The sequence below is a fragment of the Meles meles genome, chromosome 2, assembly GCF_922984935.1.
Source record: "Meles meles chromosome 2, mMelMel3.1 paternal haplotype, whole genome shotgun sequence".
Lineage (NCBI taxonomy): Eukaryota > Metazoa > Chordata > Mammalia > Carnivora > Mustelidae > Meles > Meles meles.
In genome coordinates, this window is record NC_060067.1 from 27,667,153 (window position 1) to 27,687,286 (window position 20,134).

Consider the following 20,134-nt stretch of genomic DNA (forward strand, 5'->3'; position numbering starts at 1 on the left):
GCGGCTTCCCCTGTTGTCTTGACATTTTTCTAAGCCAAACCTTTCTACAATTAAATTCTCCAGCTTTAGATCTTTCACCTTCCTTTTGCTTTGTTGTTCACTTTCTCTCGAGTCACCTTAGTCCAGAGGGGTGACTTTCTTACAGCAAACCTGCCCCCACACAGAAGTTGCATTTTCAATATGAGATAAAAAGGTATTTTGCCAAAAGTGCAAGGTTTCCGTGGCCTGCCGGTGTGGCTGTGATACACACTGTGTGGTCTATCCGCTTCTCTCCGATTCCACCGCCCACCGCACCCATCCAAACTTCCGCGGTTTCGCCCCTGAATTCCCTTTTCTTCTTTTGCAGTGGCCCGTACACTGGCTTCATGTCTCGCAAGATGCTGGTGAACGCAGCTGCAGACCCCGATCTGTAGGATATCCGGCAATTCAACGTTCCCTTGTCATGACCGTCCTCTGCTTCTTGGGAGCCCTTCTAACATCGCTAGTGACACTTTGTATGAGTCCCATGGTGTTATTCAAGGTCTATGGTATTGTTTTACAGTCAAAAACATGGGAGAACCACAAGAGATCACCTTTTTTTTTTTAAGATTTTATGTATTTATTTATTTATTTGAGAGACAGCAAGAGAGAGAGTGCAGGGGGAGGAGTAGAGCAAGAGGGACAAGCAGCTTCTGTCTGAGCCTGATACAGGGCTCGATCCCACGATTCTGAGGCCGTTACCTGAGCTGAAATCTAGAGTCGGACGCTGAACTGCCTGAGCCACCCAGGTGCCCCAAGAGATCACTTTACCGTGATAAGACATTTACTAGAGAGACGAACTGCTCACCTGGAAATTAGCATCACACCGTGTTTTAAGCTGATACAACACTTCGGCCCACTGCGGTGGCAGCAGGAGGTGGCTATGAAATTGTTGTGGTTGCGCAGTATGTACCACAGCTAATTCTGTGCCGTTAGGATTTAATAGTGCGCCTTTGTGTTTGTTTACCTTTCTCTCCCCTACAAAAGGTGCCATGCAAGGTCTGGGTTTGTGTATGCAAGTTTTGATACTTTTTACTTTTTTCTAATAAATTTGTGTATCCTTTTTTTTTTAAAGATTTTATTTATTTATTTGACGGACAGAGATCACATAATAGGCAGAGAAGCAGGCGGTGGGGGGGAAGCAGGCTCCCTGCTGAGCAGAGAGCCCGATGCGAGGCTTGATCCCAGGACCCTGAGATCATGACATGAGCTGAAGGCAGAGGCTTAATCCACTGAGCCACCCAGGTGCCCCAAATTTGTGTATCCTTTATTAGTAAATGACAAAATAGACCAGTAGCTATTTTATGCATTCATAACACAACTTTTTCTGAAATTTTTCATTATTTCTAGGTAGTGTGTTTTGCCTACAAGTTTTTTCCAATTGATACAATCTCCAAAAAAGGTTCCAACACACTCACTGAAAAAAACCCTGCATGTAAGTCTATTGGTGCAGTTCAAATTCGTGCCGTCCAAGGGTCAACTGTGTGTTCTAAGTCTCTCCGTTTCTCTCCAAACTCCCGCGGTCTCTCGCCTGAACAACTGAAAAAGCCTAATAACTTCTCTCCCTGCTTCTACTCGACAATCCATTCTGCACGAACAAAATGTGTGTGTGTGTATACACACATATATATCAAGTTTCTTCATGTTCCTGCTCAAAATACTCCAGTGGCTTCCACTGCAGGAAAAAGTAAATGAAGATGCCTCATCACTGTGCTCCAGGAGGCCCGCTATGATAGGGCCCAGCCCGGCCTCTCTTTCCTCATCTTCTGCCACTCTTCCCCTTACTCACAAGTTCCAGCCACATCAGCCACCCTGGTGGGCCTCAGACACACCACGCCTTCTTTCCCCTCAGCCCTGTACACGCGTGCCCTCTGCCCAAATCTTCTTCCCCTGGCTCTGTGACTAAGTCTCGACTCAAATCTCATCACATCCTCAGAGCAGCCTTCTCTAACCACCCAGACCCTGTTCCTCTCTACTCCATAATCCTATCTGCTTCCGAGCGTCCTGAGCTAACGTGATGGTCTTTATTTGCTCTCCGGAATACCATCTTTCTCCCCTACCAGAATATAGGCTCCATGAGGGTAGGGGTCTGGTCCAACCTGTTTACTCCTATTTCCCTGGAACCAGGCACACAAGAGACATTCAGGAAGTGTTTACCAAATGAATGAATGAATGAGTGAATGAATGAAAAGAACAGGTATTAAATCCAACTGAAATGAATAACTCCTTTTAAAAAGGGTCCCTGGCTGACATTAGGGGTCTTCTGACATTATGTTGCAATAATGACAACTAACAATTAAGGGACAAAAGAGAGAGGCCATATAATGAATCACTTACTTATTAAGAAATAGCTACCGAAAAAAAGAAAAAAAGAAAGACAGACAAAAGGAAACAGCTACTGAGTTCTGAATGCAGGCCAAGCACTTTGTGAGGTGCTGGAATCACAAAGGTAAATGAGAGAAGCCTGGTCTCTCTCTTCAGTATAACTTTTCATTTATATGAAAAAAATATGCCTGGTAATACAGAATACTAAAACTCAGAGTTAACCCTCAAATTCTGATTTAGCCAAAACTGTAACTTTAACTGTGTTATGCCGAAACACATCAGGCTTCCCAAGAGCAGAGAGAAAGTACAACACCGCAACTTAGCCTTCCTCCTGCCCCCCTATCTAGAAGAGAAAGGGACCAGAAAGCATTTAAAACTGTAGACAGCAAGAGGGAAAAGACCAGAAAACTTCCATGACCCATCAATATACAAGCTACCCAAAATTTTCAAATTCAAGAATTATCTATAAGATCGTTTTAAAATCAGACTCTCATATTGTTGCCTTCAACAGTATCTGCCAAACAGTACAAAAAAGCCCATTATAAAATAGTTCTTTATTTCATAGTTTAGATATGTTAAATCATGGAATATGGAAATATGGAATATATATGGAATATGGAAAATGTAATTTCATTCAACAAAATTATTAGCACCTTGCCTTTAATAAATGGGTCTATCCCAAGAACCCAACTTCATGAAATAATTCTATTATATTATCAGCCTATGACCTAAGGCTTCAAGAGATGGTTTACAGGGCCCTGAACTCATGAGATGCAGATCTACAATTCAGGCATAATGAAAAGTGTACAAATATATGTATGTATATGCATTCATACCATAAAAAGTTCTGTATCAAAAGTTTTCATTACTTACCCCTCTGCCCAATTTCCTTTCATAGGTTTTATGCCGTAGTCCTAATCCCAATAGCCCCACACCAACAAGCAGCCACAAAACTAAACAGAAAGAAGAAATAATTGTTTAAAAGAAACAAGGTTTATCTTTTTAAAAATATTTTGTAAATAATGCTGTAATAAACATAAGGGTGCATAGAGCTTTTCAAATTCATGTTTTCATTTTCTTTGAGTAAATACCCAGAGAAGGAATTACTGGATCACATGGTGGTTCTGTTTTTATTTTTTTTTTTAAGATTTTATTTATCTGACAGAGAGAGAGAGACAGCAAGAGAGGGACAGAAGTAGGGGGAGTAGGAGAGGGAGAACCAGGCTCCCCGCAGAACAGGGAGCCCTAGGACGGGCTCGAACCCAGGACCCTGGGATCATGACCCAAGCTGAAGGCAGCCACTTAACTGACTGAACCACCCAGGTGATCCTATTTTTAATTTTTTGAAGAATTCCCATACTGTTTTCCATAGTGGCTGCACCAGCTTGCAAAGATGAATGAATAAAGGAGATGTATGTCTATTCACAACGGAATATAACTGAGTCAAAAAAAGAATGAAATCTCACCATTTGCAATGACATGGATGGATGTAGAGGGAATAATGCTAAGTGAAATAAGAGAAAGACAGGGGCACCTGGGTGGCTCAGTGGGTTAAGCCTCTGCCTCCAGCTCAGGTCATGATCTCAGGGTCCTGGGATCGAGTCCCGCATCAGGCTCTCTGCTCAGCGGGGAGCCTGCTTCCCCCTCTCTGCCTGGCTCTCTGCCCACTTGTGATCTCTCTGTCTCTCTCTGTTAAATAAATCAATAAAATATTTTTTTAAAAAAAGAGAAAAACAAATACTACATGACTTCACTCATATGTGCAATTTAACAAAACAAATGAACACAGAAAAAAGAGAGAAACAAAAAAACAGGCCCTTAACTATAGAAGAACAGACTGAGGGTTACCAGAGGGGAGGTGGGGGGGGGGTGAATGAAACAGGTGATGGGGATTAAGAATGCTCTTGTGTTGAGCACTGAATAATGGATAGAGTTGTTGAATCCTTATACTGTAAACCCGAAACCAATACAACACTGTATGTTAATTATATTGAGTGAAAAATAATAATTTTATGAAATATTAAGTCTATTAGTCAAGGATTTTATGCAAAGGAGAAATGTCTAATTCCTGGATTACTTTTCATGTGTGATATGTATGCATTACCCACACTTGCAAATCACATTTGTTCTGGGTTTGTTTTTTTTTTTTTTGAGAGACAGCAAGAACAAGAGAGATCACAGCACGAGAGGAAGAGGGAGAAGCAGACTCACTGCTGAGCAGGGAGCCCGACACAGGACTCGATCCCAGGACTCTGAGATCATAACCTGAGCCGAAGGCAGACGCTTAACCAGCTGAGCCTCCCAGGCGTCTCTGAAGCTCAGGTTTTAAGGGATCTTCCCTGAAAATGTTCCAAGAACCATAAATATATACAATAAATAATATGTAAGAAAACAAGTCTCCATGAGCAGAAACTAGCAGGGGAAAAAAAAAACTCTGTAGAATCAAATTCACAAATACTTCAGATATTGCAGCTTTTAGAATCAGAACACAAAATAGATGTGCTTAACGTGTCAAAAAATAAAAGAGGGTATTCAACAGAGTATTCAACTAAGAAACAGGAGATTAAATTAATGATTAGGAAATTGTGTGAAGAAAGAAAACAGACTTCTAAAAATAAAATTATGTAGTAAATAGAATCATTGAGATTAGAAACTCAGTGGACAAGAAAGGTAGCAGTAGACAAAGCTGAATAGAGAATTAGTGCAAGGGACAGCTTAAAAACAAAGGTGGAGTGGCACCTGGGTGGCTCAGTCGTTAAGCCTCTGCCTTCAGCTCAGGTCATGATCCCATGATATGGGGATTGAGCCCCGAATCGGGCTCCCTGCTCAGTGGGAAGCCTGCTTTTTCCTCTCCCACTCCTGCTTGTGTTCCCTGTCTCACTGTCTCTTCTCTGTTAAATAAATAAAATCTTTAAAAAAAAAAAAAAAAGGTAGGGGCACCTGGGTGGCTCAGTGGGTTAAGCCTCTGCCTTTGGCTCAGGTCATGGTCTCAGAGTCTTGGGATCATGCCCCACATCGGGCTCTCTGCTCAGCGGGGAGCCTGCTTCCCCCCTCTCTCTCTGCCTGCCTCTCTGACTACTTGTGATCTCTCTCTGTCGAATAAGTGGATAAAATCTTAAAAAAAAAAAAAAAGGTGGAAACTATGAAAGAGGTGAAGGGACACAGAGACGATACTAAAAAAATCCAATACAATCCAGCTATAGTCAAAAAGGAAGAAGGGAAATAATGAGAAAGTGGCGATATTTGCAGAAATAAAACTGAGAATTTTCCAGAGGCGATAAAAGACATGACTCTTCAGATTCAGAAAGCCCAAACACTAACGAGCAAGATGGGGGGACGGTGGGGGGGGGAGATGGATGGGGCGAGGCAGAAATCACATTCAAATATATCACAGTGAAACTCCAGAACACCAAAACAAAGAGAAATCCTAAGAGCTGCCAGAGAAAAAAGGCAGATGATCTCCAAAGGAGCAGAGATCACATGACAGCTGACGGCTTAGCGGCAAGAACTGGAGCCAGATAATAGAATAGTATCTTTAATGCGCTGAGAGAAGAAAAACAAAACAGAAAAAAATGAAAACAACAACAACAAAAACAACTACTAAACAATGGAACTTGAAGGTATAATTTCCAAACTAGAAAGAGGAGTGGGAAGGAGGGGATAAGAAAAAAAGAAAAAAGAAAACCGAATCAATGCAAAAGAAAGCAAGAGGAAGAAGAGGGAGAAATATACCTGGAGAAAGTAGAAAAAGCAAAAGCAAAGAGGACAGAAGTAAATAATGACGATGAGAAATCACAACAAAACTAGAATACATTTTCAAGCTGAAAGACGAGACTGATGGTCCAGATCAGGCAAAACAGTGGAGACTGTGAAAAGATTCAGTAGTCGCCAGGGTTTGGAGGAAGACAGAAGGATGAACAGGTAAAGCACAGGGGATGTTTAAGGTAACAAAAATGTTCTGTATGATGGTACCGTAATGGTGGAGAGATGCCACTAGACGTTTGTCAAAACCCACAGAACATACAACAAAAACAGTGAACTCGACACTAAACTAGGGACTTGACTTAATAATAATGTGTCAAGACTGGCTCATCAGTTATAACACATGTACCACACTAACGCGAGATGTCAATAATGATGGAAAGTGGGGACAGCAAAACTGTCCCTGTGGAGGAGCAGTGTGACGGGGTGTATGAGAGGGAACCCCATACTTCGTGTTCAACACATCTGTGAGTCTAAAATTGCTCTGAAAAATAAAACCTATTCATTTTTTTAAAAGACAAAGATAGTGGTTGCCATTGGTAGAGGCAGGGAAGGTTGGACAGGCAGAGGACTGAGGATTTTTAAGGCAGCAAAATCATTCTGTAGGACACTATAATGATGGCAACTGACTATTACATGTCTGTCCAAACCCACAGCATGTACGACAGTAAGAGCGAGCCCTAAAGTAAACCACGGACTCTGCATGTTAGTGATGACATCAATGTATATTAATTATAATATATAATTATATATTATTATATATAATAAGTGTACTAATAGAAGTGCCTGGGTGGCTCAGTTCGTTAAGCATCCAACTCTTGGTTTCAGCTCAGGTCATGATCTCAGTGTTGTGAAATCTAGCCCAGCGCCAGGCTCTGTGCAAAGTGCAGAGTCTGCTTGAGATTCTCTCTCTCTATCTCTGTCCCTTCTGCTCATGCCCTCTCTAAATAAATAAATAAATAAACAAATATTTAAAAATTAGTAATAATTAAAAATGTAATAAATAATTAATTGAATAATTAATTATAATAATTAAATAATATTATTATTAATAATTAATATTAATTAAAATGTAATAATAAACCCGGGGTTTATCAGGGGTTACTGATAGTGAGACAGGGCTTCTGTATGTGGGGCCAGAGGACCACTGTACTTTCTGGTCAAACCAAAAGTGATTCTAAGAAATAAAGTCTGTTTTAAAAAAAATTACACAGAACTGTCTAAACAACTTCATAAATAAATGGTTCCAAATGCCTCAATCTGATGAGTGACCTAGAGAGTTCTGGTTCTTAATTCTACTACTGCTACTCATAACAACAACAGCAACAATAAAGACAAAGACTGTCAGAATCAAAAACAAACAAAACCTACCAAGTCTTAGTTTTAAGAGACATACTTAAAAAAAAAAAAAAGAAAGACATACTGAAAACATAAGAACACACAATACAAAACTGTAAATTTTAAAAATATCCCCAAAGTTGTAATATAATCTTTATAATTTATGATGGAACATATGTAAAGTGTTTATATAATGGTTTTGCTGCTTTGTGACATCTTTTAGAAATATATTACAATTTTATTTAGCTTTATTGTTTTCTCTTTACACTATAATATTTTGTCATCTTTATAAAAATATCAAGTCACGGAGGATGGAGACCTGTTTTTACACGTCTTCGTATCCTGCATAGTGCTGTGTAGTTACGGAGTGCTCTGTATCCCAATACACTATCTGCAAACGTTGTCCTTGCAATAAACATTTTTACTTAATCCAGCTCATTTGAAATTAGACCAAATGACAAACTCACTTCACTTCTGAATTTCTAGTTCATCAATAGTCTGAAGGTCACCATATTTAAGCTCCCCCAAAAAGGAGAACAAGAAATGAAAAAAATAGTCTGAAATAGAAATAGTTCTCGTAAGAACAAAGCATTTGGGAAATTCTACCTGTGAAATGATCTTATCTACATGAGAAGTGAAACGAAATTAATGCAGCGCATTTGTGGTTGAGACGAGAGGCCGTCGGAGATGTGCTTCAAAGCATGTCGCCAAAACCAGTAAGAAGACAGCTGTTGACCACACTGGCAAAATGTCAGTAATCTTTGGAACCGGGCGAAGGGTACTGGAGGGTTCATTATACTCTTTAATTTCATATATGTTTGAAAATGTTGTTATAATCGAGTGCTTTAAAAGAAAGCAAGCAAAACTTACAGAGTTTCATGTATTTTTCACTCTTTCTGAAAAGTGCTTTAGGACTATTTTTGGCTTGAAGAAAGTCGAGGCTTTTCTTTGGACCAAATAGCATACTCAGGCCAATAATTAGCATCACTGTCCCTGTTAAAAGAGAAAGCAAGAACATATTACATTTTAAACCAGAAATCCTCCCCGTGGTAAATTCGAGGAGCCTAGATTGCATTTCAGTGGACGTACCCTTCAGTAACCGGCTTCATTTATCTCAGTACCTAAGCAATTATTCTAGTAGCGCTTTTGATCATTGGGATTGATCCTAAGAAATGAGCGAGGGCTCTGGGAACCCTGCTTTAAATGAGAAGACTCCAGCCTGTTCTCGATGAGGAATGTCTTTCCATTTCCTGAGGGTTTCCCCGTTAGGTTGGTAATAGCGTGCTTTGCTGCTGATTTTGCAGGGGAGGATGGAGTACAAGGGAAAGGAGCCTTTTGAACTGCTTTGGGGGACTGAGTTTTCAGCACTGAAAAGATCTCAAATGCACCAGGCTGCGGAGCACAAGAGGAAGATAGGTAGATTCTGAATCTGGCCGTGTTTGTGACAGTAATTCTGGCCTGGGGTGTCTGTCCTCACAGAGCAGACATCTGAGAACCCCCGCTGAGCCCGTTAGAGCGGGCCAAGGAAGTGGAGCTCCGTTTGGATGCATTATGATGTAACTTGTATGTAAAGTTTACATCCTTCTCAAGTCATACAATGAGAATGGAAACAGAGGTATGACTGAACAGTATCTCAATGAGGAAATGTCAAATAGAAGTTAAACTTAGGTGGCAGGCTGGCAAAAAAAAATTATATGCAACTTGCAGAAAATGGCAGGGTAAGCTTGACAGTAAATGCATTCCTAGTTTCCGATTTAATACAGATTTTCTTTAATTCTATAAAAAGCTGTGCTGGGGTCACCTGGGTGGCTCAGTGGGTTAAGCCTCTGCCTTCAGCTCAGGTCATGATCTCAGGGTCCTGGGATCAAACCCCACATCGGGCTCTCTGCTCAGCAGGGAGCCTGCTTCTCCTTCTCTCTCTGCCTACCTCTCTGCCTACTTGTGATCTCTCTGTCTGTGTCAAATAAATAAAATAAAATCTTAAAAAAAAAAAAAAGCTATGCTGAACATTACCAACCTGCCTTAGTTTTTGTGGCCTTATCAATATGTCACTCTTACTAAAAAAAAAAAAAAAAAGTTTCATTGTATACAGCTATAATAAAGCCATCTCTACAGCCCCATAAATAGCGAGAAGAAAACTGAAAAAGCACGTCATTCATAACATTCTAAAGAAATGAACTTATGCTTAGGATGGCTCTTACTTTGTTCGTTTTCTCCACATGGCAGACCCCTAAGCAAGCTGGAATAAGAAAAAAGCAGGGCATTGGACAAGAAGACAGAGCAGGACAGAGTACACACACCTGAAAGAAACCAGAAGAAATACACAGTTTGCAAAGCCAAAATTACTGCAGAGGAAATGCAGCAATGTATGACTCTAAGCGGATGAGAGCCTGGGGGTTTACCAGAAATAGCAAATTCTCAGTTGTTTTTACACATTTCATATAATTCAAAGAAAAAAAAGCTTCCAAATCAGCCTTTCCTGCCAGATGCCTAGCTCAGGATGTAGAGAAGTTTGTGCGAAAATGTACAGTTGTTGGAAAAATACCGAGGGCCCAAGGGGGAGCTACAGGTGGAATTGTAGCACTCACCCCAACTGTAATTCCGTATTTGCCTACTTTTCTGTATGGTGTTGTCCCCACGACGCTGACAGCACAGACTCTGTGTCCCTTCCATTCCTGGCGTCTGGCATTGTGCCTGGCACATGCAGGTGTCCAGTAATGTTTTTAATGAATAAATGAACAAATGGGAAAATGCATTTGTTAACAAACAAGGACTGAATCCCCTACGGACATGTTCTGTCTCCTCGATTTTTCACAATTTTTATCCTGGAAGCATTTGACATGTTTTACTCAAACTAAAATGATAGGCGACATTTGATTTGTATATGTCTGTATTCGTCAGTAGTTTCATTCTTGCCGGAAGGTGATTTTTGAAATATTCAACTGAGCGAAGTTTATGAAATTTTCATTTTGGTACATAGTTTTTAACCACTGAAATGGAAAATATTCTATGATTTGGGAATTTATCATTCATACTAAGATTCATGCATGTAAGATATATTTTATTGGCAAAAAAATATGGTAAATAAAAATCATAGATAAGGAAACCTGGGTAGCTCAGTTGGTTAAGCCTCTGCCTTCGGCTCAGGTCATGATCCCAAGATCCTGGGATCGAGTCCCACATTGGGCTCCCTGCTTGGCAGGGAGTCTACGTCTCCCTCTGCCTGCCGCTCCCCCTGCTTGTGCTCTCTCTCTCTCTCTGTCAAATAAATAAATAGAATCCTTAAAGAAAAATCACAGATAAGATTTGGGGGAACCACAAAAAAAAAATCACAATTCCTTTTTATATTTACGAGCCAACACCAAAAGAGCAAGGAGCGCACCGTGATCATAACTTTTCCTGACATAGCTTATAATACAACTGTTGCATAGTATTTCTTTATATTCTACTATGGATTAAATTTGGCTAAAAGGCCTTTGCCATAATAAGTATTACTGAAAACAAGAAGGGACTAGGGAGGGAGACAAACCATAGAGACTCTTAATCTCAGGAAACAAACTGAGGTTTGCTGGGGGGTGTCAGAGGAGGGAGGGGGGTGGCTGGGTGATGGACACGGGGGAGGGTATGTGCTATGTTGAGTGCTGTGAATTGTGTAAGACTGATGAATCACAGACCCGGACCCCTGAAGCAAATAATACATTATGTGTTAAATTTTTTTAAAAAAAGAAAAAAAAGGTCAAATAGTTTTAAAAAAAGTATTACTGAAACTCACTGATGAATTAAATCTTTTAAGTAGTAATTTAGACATTCTTCCAGTTGTTTCATTTTCATCAAGAGACTCTATTTGAATTTTAAAAAAAAGTAAGATCATCCTAGTTAGCTCCACCAGGCACATAAAATGCTAAATCCTAGTCAGCCTGAAGGGTATTTTCAAGTAGTTACTCTAATCCAGACCTTTCAAATATACTCACCCAAAAGCACATCAGATCTCTCTCTAGCATAGACACCTCCTGGGACAAATTTAAAAGCCGTGCACCACGCACAGAAAAATATCTCTAGAAGATAAAATATCATGGCAGTGGTCATGGCTTTCCCAGGGCTCGTCCCTGAGCTAAGAAGGTGTCCAAGCACATGAGGCCATACGGACGCTGTGAAGACAGCCAGCACACAGCCAGAAACAGCGGCTGCCCCCGTGGGCAGGTACAGGAGGCCCGCAGCTGACGCTGCTCCTGTTGGTGACAGAGAGAGGAAAAGAATCAGTCAAAAAGGCAGAAGAGTCTCTTCCATTTTCTAAAAAAAAAAAAAAGAAGAAGAAAGAATGGGGTCCCAGGATGACTGATACACAGCTGTTCAGATCCCGAAGGGACCTCGAGGGCATACTGGCCCAGCCGGCAGACTGACGAGCAACAGGCGTCTCGCACAGTTAACATGATTCCCTCAAGGTCACACGGCTCGTTCCTTGCAAACCTGGAGGCAGAAGGTGAGTCTAGTAATTCTCAGTCCAGAGCTATTTTTTCAGGAGGCGTAGGAGGAGAGAAAAAGGCATTTTTAGGTTGTGTTACGATCCTGATAGCAAAACAAACAAACACCCTGAAATAATCTGTAATACCAAAAATTTGTCCATTTAATTTAGCCATCCAGATCCAGAACATTAGGAAACATGGCAAGTCAGCACGGTTTCTAGGATATCTTTGTTAAGGAACTTTCTAACGGACTTCCCATCCGCTTAAATGCCGCCGCTTGCCCTGCAATATGTAAGTGGGCTTTCCCAAGCACACGTGCGCCAAAGAAGATGGGACCGAGATGGGATGCGTGGGTCACGGCGTTAGCAATTCTGCTATCGGTCCATTCACGACCGGACAGCCTAGTGGGTGTCGAGGGCTACGCCATCTGCTAGGCGCACTGCAGGTGATTCATAAACGTCTGCTAGTGTGCTGAGCCCAATCTGACCGCATAACATTTCTCCCAGTTCCTGGGACATCAGTTCTGAGACAGCAGGTCAGGGTCTTACCGTACCCCACTGGGATCCCTCAGGGTAACACCTTTCTGTCCAATGTGACATTCTACAGATGGTTCAGTCGGTGTATGACTGTGACCCATCCTTCCAGGATGTCTCCAACAGGATGCCCCACTCACTGCTGGGGCAAGAACTCCAGAAAAGGAGTGGGGAGCAGGAAGTGGCTCCCGCCAGGAGCTCAACCATCCCAGAGTTCCATGTGTAACACGGCCGGGCAATGCCGTGGGACTGCCTTTCCCTCCCCGCCCCCACTTCAAAAGGAACATCACCCCGATGAACGGGAGAACCAGATCCCAGAGCCCTCTCCGACCCACAGAAGTTACCTCCACAGTAAGAGCTTGTAGTACTTAGATCTGACAATGGTTATTTTAGTAACCAAAAAATTATTTTATTTTGAAATCAACAAATGTAATGACTATTTACTGTAAATTTTTTTAAAAAAATACAGAACTTTAAAGCAGTTAAGGATCGCCTTAAGACCAAGCCGATCACAGACAATGCTCCTATGTATTTTTCCCTTAAGTCTTGTTCTATGTATATACAAAAGTATTTTTACGTTAATGGAATCATACCACATGTTGAGGATGATATTCTTTTTATGTGGCATTGTATCAAGAACATTTTCTCATAACACTGTTTTTTAAAAAACATTTTTGTATATATACACTGTATATATACTATACTCTGGGCAAATACCCCACAGGATAAGCCACCGTTTTCCTACTGTTGGCCATTTACGAAGCTTCCAACACTGTGAGGAACATCTTTTTTTGTCAACTAATTTCTTACTCCATTTTTTATCACCTCCTTAAAATACTCTTTTAAAAAGAGACTAAGTACAAGTACCATGTCAAGAGATGAAAGCATTTTAAAGAGTCATTACTTATAGTCAACTGCTTATGAGAGGTTCTATCAATCTTCTTTTCCTCCAGAAACCTTGCCGGAATTCTCACCTTGTGAACACTGCCAAAATTATTTCTTTCCAAAAATCTGTACCAAATTAATGATGAAAACAGTATCACATTGTGAGTTTCACTTTTCTGATGATTAGTGTGAGCGAATTTTTCCTGTTTACCAGCTTACAAAGGCTGTTTTTTGTTGTTGTTGTTGTTTTAAAGAATGAATCCTGAGCTGATACTCTAAATGAAAGACATTCTAATGACTGTTGTTTCTGTCTTACTACAAAGAATTATCTGGAGGGGAAGAAAACATCTTTACAAATTCCCTTGACTGTCACTGCTTTTATTTTTAATTTCTATTTTTAAATGGGCTGTCTATTTTTAAATCCACTACACCTGTATTTTTAAATAGTTATAAATTCAAAATCCAAAATTCCAAAAGGTGACGTGGAGTCTCTCTGGCCCCGTGACCCGCTAGACCTCCCTAGTGGAGGAAACCATTGTTAGCACTGTCTTTGTCTCTGGATTTCCACTGCCTCTGGATTTCCAGAGATCTGCTGATGGATAAAAGAAATAGAGAAGTCAAAGAAGTCAAACTCTCTCTCTTCACAGATGACATGATTCTTTATATGGAAAACCCAAAAGACTCCGCTTAAGTTTCTATAGTTGCCACAGAAGAGCCTAGCATTTGAGGATGAAAACCCTGAGGGACTTTGCTTCAAATGAATATGATCCTAAACACCTATGCAATCGTTTTTATCAAAGTAAATATATGCATGTGTGTGCATTTCCGTCCCTTTTTCATACCAGTGGTGGCATTTGACACACAGTTAATCACTCTGCCTTCTTCATTTAACTCTATTTATCTCAGCTGTTTTGTGTTTGAGACTGAGTCCTTCCAAGTAATCTCCTCCAAATCTTTATATCTAAGATACCAAGCAGAATTAAGTGTAACTGAATATTGGGGCGCCTGGGTGGCTCAGTGGGTTAAGCCTCTGCCTTCCACTCAGGTCATGGTCCCAGGCTCCTGGGATCGAGCCCCACATTGGGCTCTCTGCTCAGCAGGGATCCTGCTTCCCCTCTCTCTCTCTGCCTGCCTCTCTGCCTACTTGTGATCTCTGTCTGTCAAGTAAATAAATAAAATCTTTTTAAAAAAAGAATAACTGAATATTCCAATAATATTTATAATAACTAATGTGTTAGTTTTTAATAGATCAAATTTTCCATACAATAAAATTATAGGACGGTGTATATAGTACACTGGGCTCCTCTCCATGCATTTGGTACACCTGTTCTTTCTTTTAATAGGACTTTGATTTTAATAATTTATTTGCCACCAAGATTTAAAGCTCCTGTATCACTGCATTTGTAAAATTCTATCGGTCACTGCCGTCATTTATTTCATGCTGAGACCCACTGGATTGCAAATTTTAACTGTACAATGAAAAAAATAAGATTTCTTTTTCTACACTCTGCTTTATGAGATGGTTTCCAGAGGTGGGTCGCAGTGAAAAGGGGGCACCATGTCTAGATAATTGTGCGAGCTCCAACTTATATCAGGTGAGCAGAGGCAGAGCTGAAGCCCATGAATTGTGGCCCCGCTTTCCTCTTTACTGCAAAGAGCCCGTTAGAAGTCTCAAATCTGCTTGCCCCTGAGGTCTTTTTAAACTATTATTTAATACTTCAGAGAGACAGCAAAACTAGAGTAGGTCTGACTCTACTTCTCTGGGGATGTAAGTATCGGCATATCCCTAGAGGGTCACAATTTTTCTGTCCTTTAATGAACAGTTTATATATTTCTGGGGACCTCCGTTCTCCCATGTTTAAAATGAAACTGCCAATTCCCTGCCCAGGAAGCATGCTGCTTATACCCCATGAAAAAAAGGCACGAGATCCGTGCTGAAGAAACTTCTAGTGTGCCTTTCTACGATGGCTCCCTGCAGATTCGGCATTTACGAAGGTCTCCGGCCCCTTTCCTGAGGAATCTCATGAGGCATCTCTCTGATGAGAAGGAAGCAACTTCTGTGTTCTACTCCTACACACATCCACAGACCCCATGTCGAATGTCTACCAGAAAACACACATTTACTGCAAGTAGAAACTGCTCAACCTGCCTGCCAGGCTTTGCTCCTGCAGCTCCAGGAGGATCGGACCCAGCTAAGCTCGTGAATGGAGCCATCTGTGTGGTCTACACGTTTGTCTCCGTGCGAGAGTGATGGTCCTCGGGGTGTGAAGAAAGGGACTTACTCACTAGCCAACCCGCATCTTCTGTCGCCGCTACAGTCTCGAACCCACGCACCGCATCTGGGAACACTCGGATCTCCTGGTTAATGAACACGTATGGGGGCCGCTCTCCTCACCGAAACCAAAGATGCTGGTTTCTCTGTCACAGAGTGGGGAGTTGTTTATTCAACACTAAAGCTGATTCTAACTGTGTCTGCCTTTTAACAGGAAGGGAGAAGGGTGGCATGATTCAGTCCCAGAAATAAAATACAGTCATAAAAATTAAGTAGTTGCTCCTCAAACATGATGGTCTCCCTCAGTATTCTGTAATCCTACTGGGTGTGACGGGGAGGAGAGGGTCCCAGCCTGCGAATGGGCAAACGTGGACCCCGAAGCTGAGCGGAGGGGTGAGGAGCGAAGGAGGGCGTTCCTGAAAACCAGAGAAGCAGGGACGCTTGGAGAGGACAAGAGGTCTGGCAGCGTGGTGACATCTGACCGCCATCTCCTCAGCCCCGTGGGAACCCCGTTGCCAACACCCATGGCTTGTTCAGGAGATGGGGGAGGGCATGGAGGCGCCGTCAGGTAGCAGTAGGGAGCTACAGGAGGACAGAGGCCATGGAGTAGGAGGAAGCAGAAACCTGCGGCCAGCAGGCACTGGGCCCCGTGGTGACATGTGGGTCACAGGGGCAGCAGCTGGTGACCGCAGCCCCGCTTGGCAACAGCACAGAATGGTATGGCCACCTTGGCCATCGGCTTCCGCTCCGGGCGCACATGCCTGCACGGAAATCGTCAGCCGGAGCAAAACGCCTGACACATCTACAGGCAAACTCCACGTACCTGTGGCCCAGCAGATTAACCCGGAGCTGGGAAACCACGGACACGCTGAGAGCGTCAGTCCACTCGCCAAGCCCAGCAGAACCGCACCTCTGTAAGAAAAGGACACGTTAGGGGACACCTGCCTTCATTAATATTTCATTGTCCCAAATATAAAAGGGAAAGACACCTCCGGCCTCTAGGTATATCCGAGAGACCATCTGAGGGTGAAAAAAATCACTGAGGTCATGAGAGCCCATTGAAAACCTATATGAGACCCAAGCGGAACACAGAAGTAAGAGCGCCCAGCGTGAGATAAATGGTATCTTTGATCTTTCATGGTCAAGGCGAAACTCAGCAACTGAGTCTTCTCAGACGGTTAAATTCAAGTCCATATTGGCCATGTGACCTTTTATGGTATTTTTCAAGATTTCATGTGTTTATTTGAGAGAGAGTGCAGCATGAGATGGAGGGGAACAGAGGAGGAGGGAGAGGGCCCTGAAGACCATGTGCTGAGCTCGGAGCCCACTGCAGACTTTCTAGTCCAAGACCCTGAGACCATGACCTGAGCCCAAACAGTTATCTGAGGCTGATTTTTTTTTTTAAGATTTTACTTATTTATTTGATAGAGAGAGCGAGTACAAGTAGGCAGAGAGGCAGGCAGCGAGAGAGGGGGAAGCAGGCTCCCTGCTGAGAAGAGAGCACGATGCGGGGCTCGATCCCAGGACCCTGAGATCATGACTGAGCCGAAGGCAGAGGCTTAACCCACTGAGCCACCCAGGCACCCCCTGAGGCTGATGTTTTAAAGGATCCTCCAATCTTTTTACATGAAGGGCTGGGCCTGAACACAGGAGAAAAGAGGTATGCCAAAGATTAGAGAAAGGGTTAAGGAATCAACAGTTAAAATCAAGATCCATGGCCTCCCCAGGTGCCCCAGGGTTGGAGCAGGAACCAGAGGATGCAGAGATCCCCCTGGGCTTTCCTCCTTCCCAGAGAACACAGATCAGTGCCCAGACTGCCAGCCTGCTCTCTCTCATCAGGGCACTGTGGTCTCATCCCACCAAATGCCAAATGAGGGGTGTGGAGGAGATGGGCAGGGAATGCCCTACCTCTCCTGCCCCCGAAAACGCTCCACCATGCGGGGATTCCTCAGAGTCCCCAAGCAAGAGCTTCCAGAACCTCTTACCCAGCCATGCACACCTCTCAGCCCTCTATCTTCTGCTTTCTAGCAATCTTTCAGCACAGGGCAAACACCCTTCTGGCTCCTTCCCCGCAGTAGGCAGTAATGTCAGGCAATGTTTCTGCTGGGTCGGGAGAGTGGGATGTGATCACCTGGCTGGCACACATCTAGCCGCTCTACAGAAGAAGCATTTCCTCCTTCAACTATAATAGCCAATTTCTTGATCGCTGCCAAACGGAAACTCACCCAAACGGGTTAGGATCTGGCCCCGGGTGGGGGTGCCCACTCACTGCCCATCTGGAAACAAGCGAGACTTCTCCAAAAATCCAGTGGGTGAGGAACACGAGACTGCCAAAGGCAGCCCCTGCCAACCACCAGGCAGGCCGGGAGGCCACGCCCTTGGCTGCCTCTCCAGGCTTTTTTCCCTCTGGTTTACTGCAGTCGCCATCTAGGATTTAAGAAAAGGGGGCGGGGGGGGGGGGGGGGGTCAGTTACATGTAAATTTACCCTCCACCTTTCACAGACTTTTAGCAAGTTAAGAAATGGTACCTGGCTTCAAGGAGCTTATTTCAGAAGGGAGGGTGAGACATGAAACTACAGTACGAAGCAGAACATGCTGAGAAGCTAGTTTGTGGGAGAGATGATTTCAGGCAGGCTAGATCAGGAATGGTTTAGAGAGAACAAGGCGGGCGGGGGGTGGGGGGGAGGCCTGGGTGGCTCAGTCAGTTAAGTGTCCGCCTTCAGCTCAGGTTATGATCTCAGAGACCTGGGATCGAGCCCCACGTGAGACTCCCTGCTTAGCGGGGAGGCTGCTTCTCCCTCTCCCTCTGCACTTTCCTACCACTCATACTCTCTCTCTCTCTCTCACTCTATCTCAAATAAATAAATCTTAAAAAAAAAAAAAGAAGGAAAGGAAAGAACTGCAACAAGTTATTTACTATGAAGTTTATAGTTATGAGCAAAAATATGGGGGGAAAGGGACTGGTATGTTCAGGGAATACCAGGTCATGTCCCCCCACAGAACAGGGCTCTCATCTAATCTCCTGTGCAACCAGAGGAACAGTAGTTTGCTGACTAAGCAGTAACTAAGGGCCAGGTCCTGTTCCCAGCCTTTGATACGAACTCATTCCAGCCTGAGGTAAATTTTATTATTAGTCCCATTTTACAGATTAGAACACTGAGGCCCAGAGAGATTAAGCCACTTGTCCGAGCTCATACTGCTGGTAAAGAGAGCTTAGGCAGACTGGTCTCCGGGCCTCTGTGCCTAACTGAACCAGACTTCATGGGACTCTTTGACCAGGAGGTCTCATTTCATCGCATGAATGACTTCGCATAAAAAAAGTAAGACCTAGACAAAATGCCGGCAGAAGAATTTCTTTGCAGGAATGGACGGCCTGTTGGACAGATGCTTCATGATTCCATGAAGCTCTCCGCATGGTAGAAGAAAGCCGCAGGGTCTGTCTGTGGGGCTGGCAGCTGGATTTCACAAGGAGGAGACAAGCCCTTCTACTAAGGAAGGAGTCAGAGGAAGGGGAGCAGAGCAGGGAGCCACAGGGAGGGTGGGGAGGGCGGTGAAGACGCTGGAGGCCAGGACCTGGAGACTAAGCAGTCTTTAGGAAAGGAGAGACTTAAACTACATTTGCTAAGTATGTCACCGCGGTGTCCTCTGGTGCGGGACCCCTCCCCCGGGACCCAGCAAATCTTCGATAAAACTACAAAAATGCTCGGTGTGAGCTGATCCCGGGGAGAAAGAGGTGAGAAGTCTGGAGTTTTGTAAACGAGGCCCGGGGCGAGAATAGGAAGGAACCAGAAACTGGGTCACATAAATTTACAACAGGTGAGAAAGAAGAAAACTCAAGTCAGGAAATGGAAGCGATACCCGGACGTTCAGATCCTTATCAGGCTGTACCCGTGAAATGTGCTGCCGGACCTGCCACCTTAGATGTTCATGTTTTAGAAAACGTACAGCTTGTATTAGGGCGCCAGACCACATTCTAAACGTTCTAACTAATATTAATGTCACTTGACCAAATTTCCTTGCCTGGTGGCCCCCTGGTTTCATGCCCAAACTGGGGCCAAAGAGGGATTATACTAGCACTTTGTTCATGGTGAGCCAAAACCTCTCAACTTCCATTAATCTGCGAGATGTCTCCTTGTATGGACAAAAGAACAGTGTCTCATGAGACGGACACAAAAAGCCTGGGGGAAGGTTAACCAGAATCTAGTAACACTTCTCCCTTCTTTTGAGGCGGGTCTCAAGTTAGCATATGCCGCAAACGTCCAAGTCCGCGATGGGTATGTCTGAGAAAGTCAGTGCAGGAGAGAGACAGGTGATTTGAAAGGCCGTGTAAATAAGCAAGATTTCTTTTTCTTTTCAAGCTTCAGACTTAGAGCTTAAATATCTTCAGAGTCCCGGGATGCCTGGCTCTCAATTTTGGCTCAGATCGTGATCTCTGGATCCTGGGATCGAGCCCCATGTTGGGCTCCCTGCTCAGCAGGGAATCTGCTTGTCTCCTTCTCCCCTCCCCCTTGTCTGCCCCTCCCCCTGCTCGCTTGCTC

The 20,134-nt window shown here is 43.3% G+C and overlaps 1 protein-coding gene across 2 annotated transcripts in view; it reads right to left on the reverse strand.

The window, feature by feature from the left end:
- CWH43 (cell wall biogenesis 43 C-terminal homolog) overlaps positions 1 to 20,134 on the reverse strand; it is a 55,174-nt gene that overhangs the window by 28,169 nt on the left and 6,871 nt on the right. For both annotated transcript variants that reach the window (XM_045997577.1, XM_045997576.1), the window contains exons 5-9: positions 17,822 to 18,023; positions 16,420 to 16,508; positions 11,415 to 11,672; positions 8,314 to 8,436; positions 3,217 to 3,296 (exon numbers count right to left, since the gene is read on the reverse strand). In XM_045997577.1, coding sequence (XP_045853533.1) covers positions 3,217 to 3,296; positions 8,314 to 8,436; positions 11,415 to 11,672; positions 16,420 to 16,508; positions 17,822 to 18,023 — 752 coding nt within the window. The remainder of the gene's footprint in view (positions 1 to 3,216; positions 3,297 to 8,313; positions 8,437 to 11,414; positions 11,673 to 16,419; positions 16,509 to 17,821; positions 18,024 to 20,134) is intronic.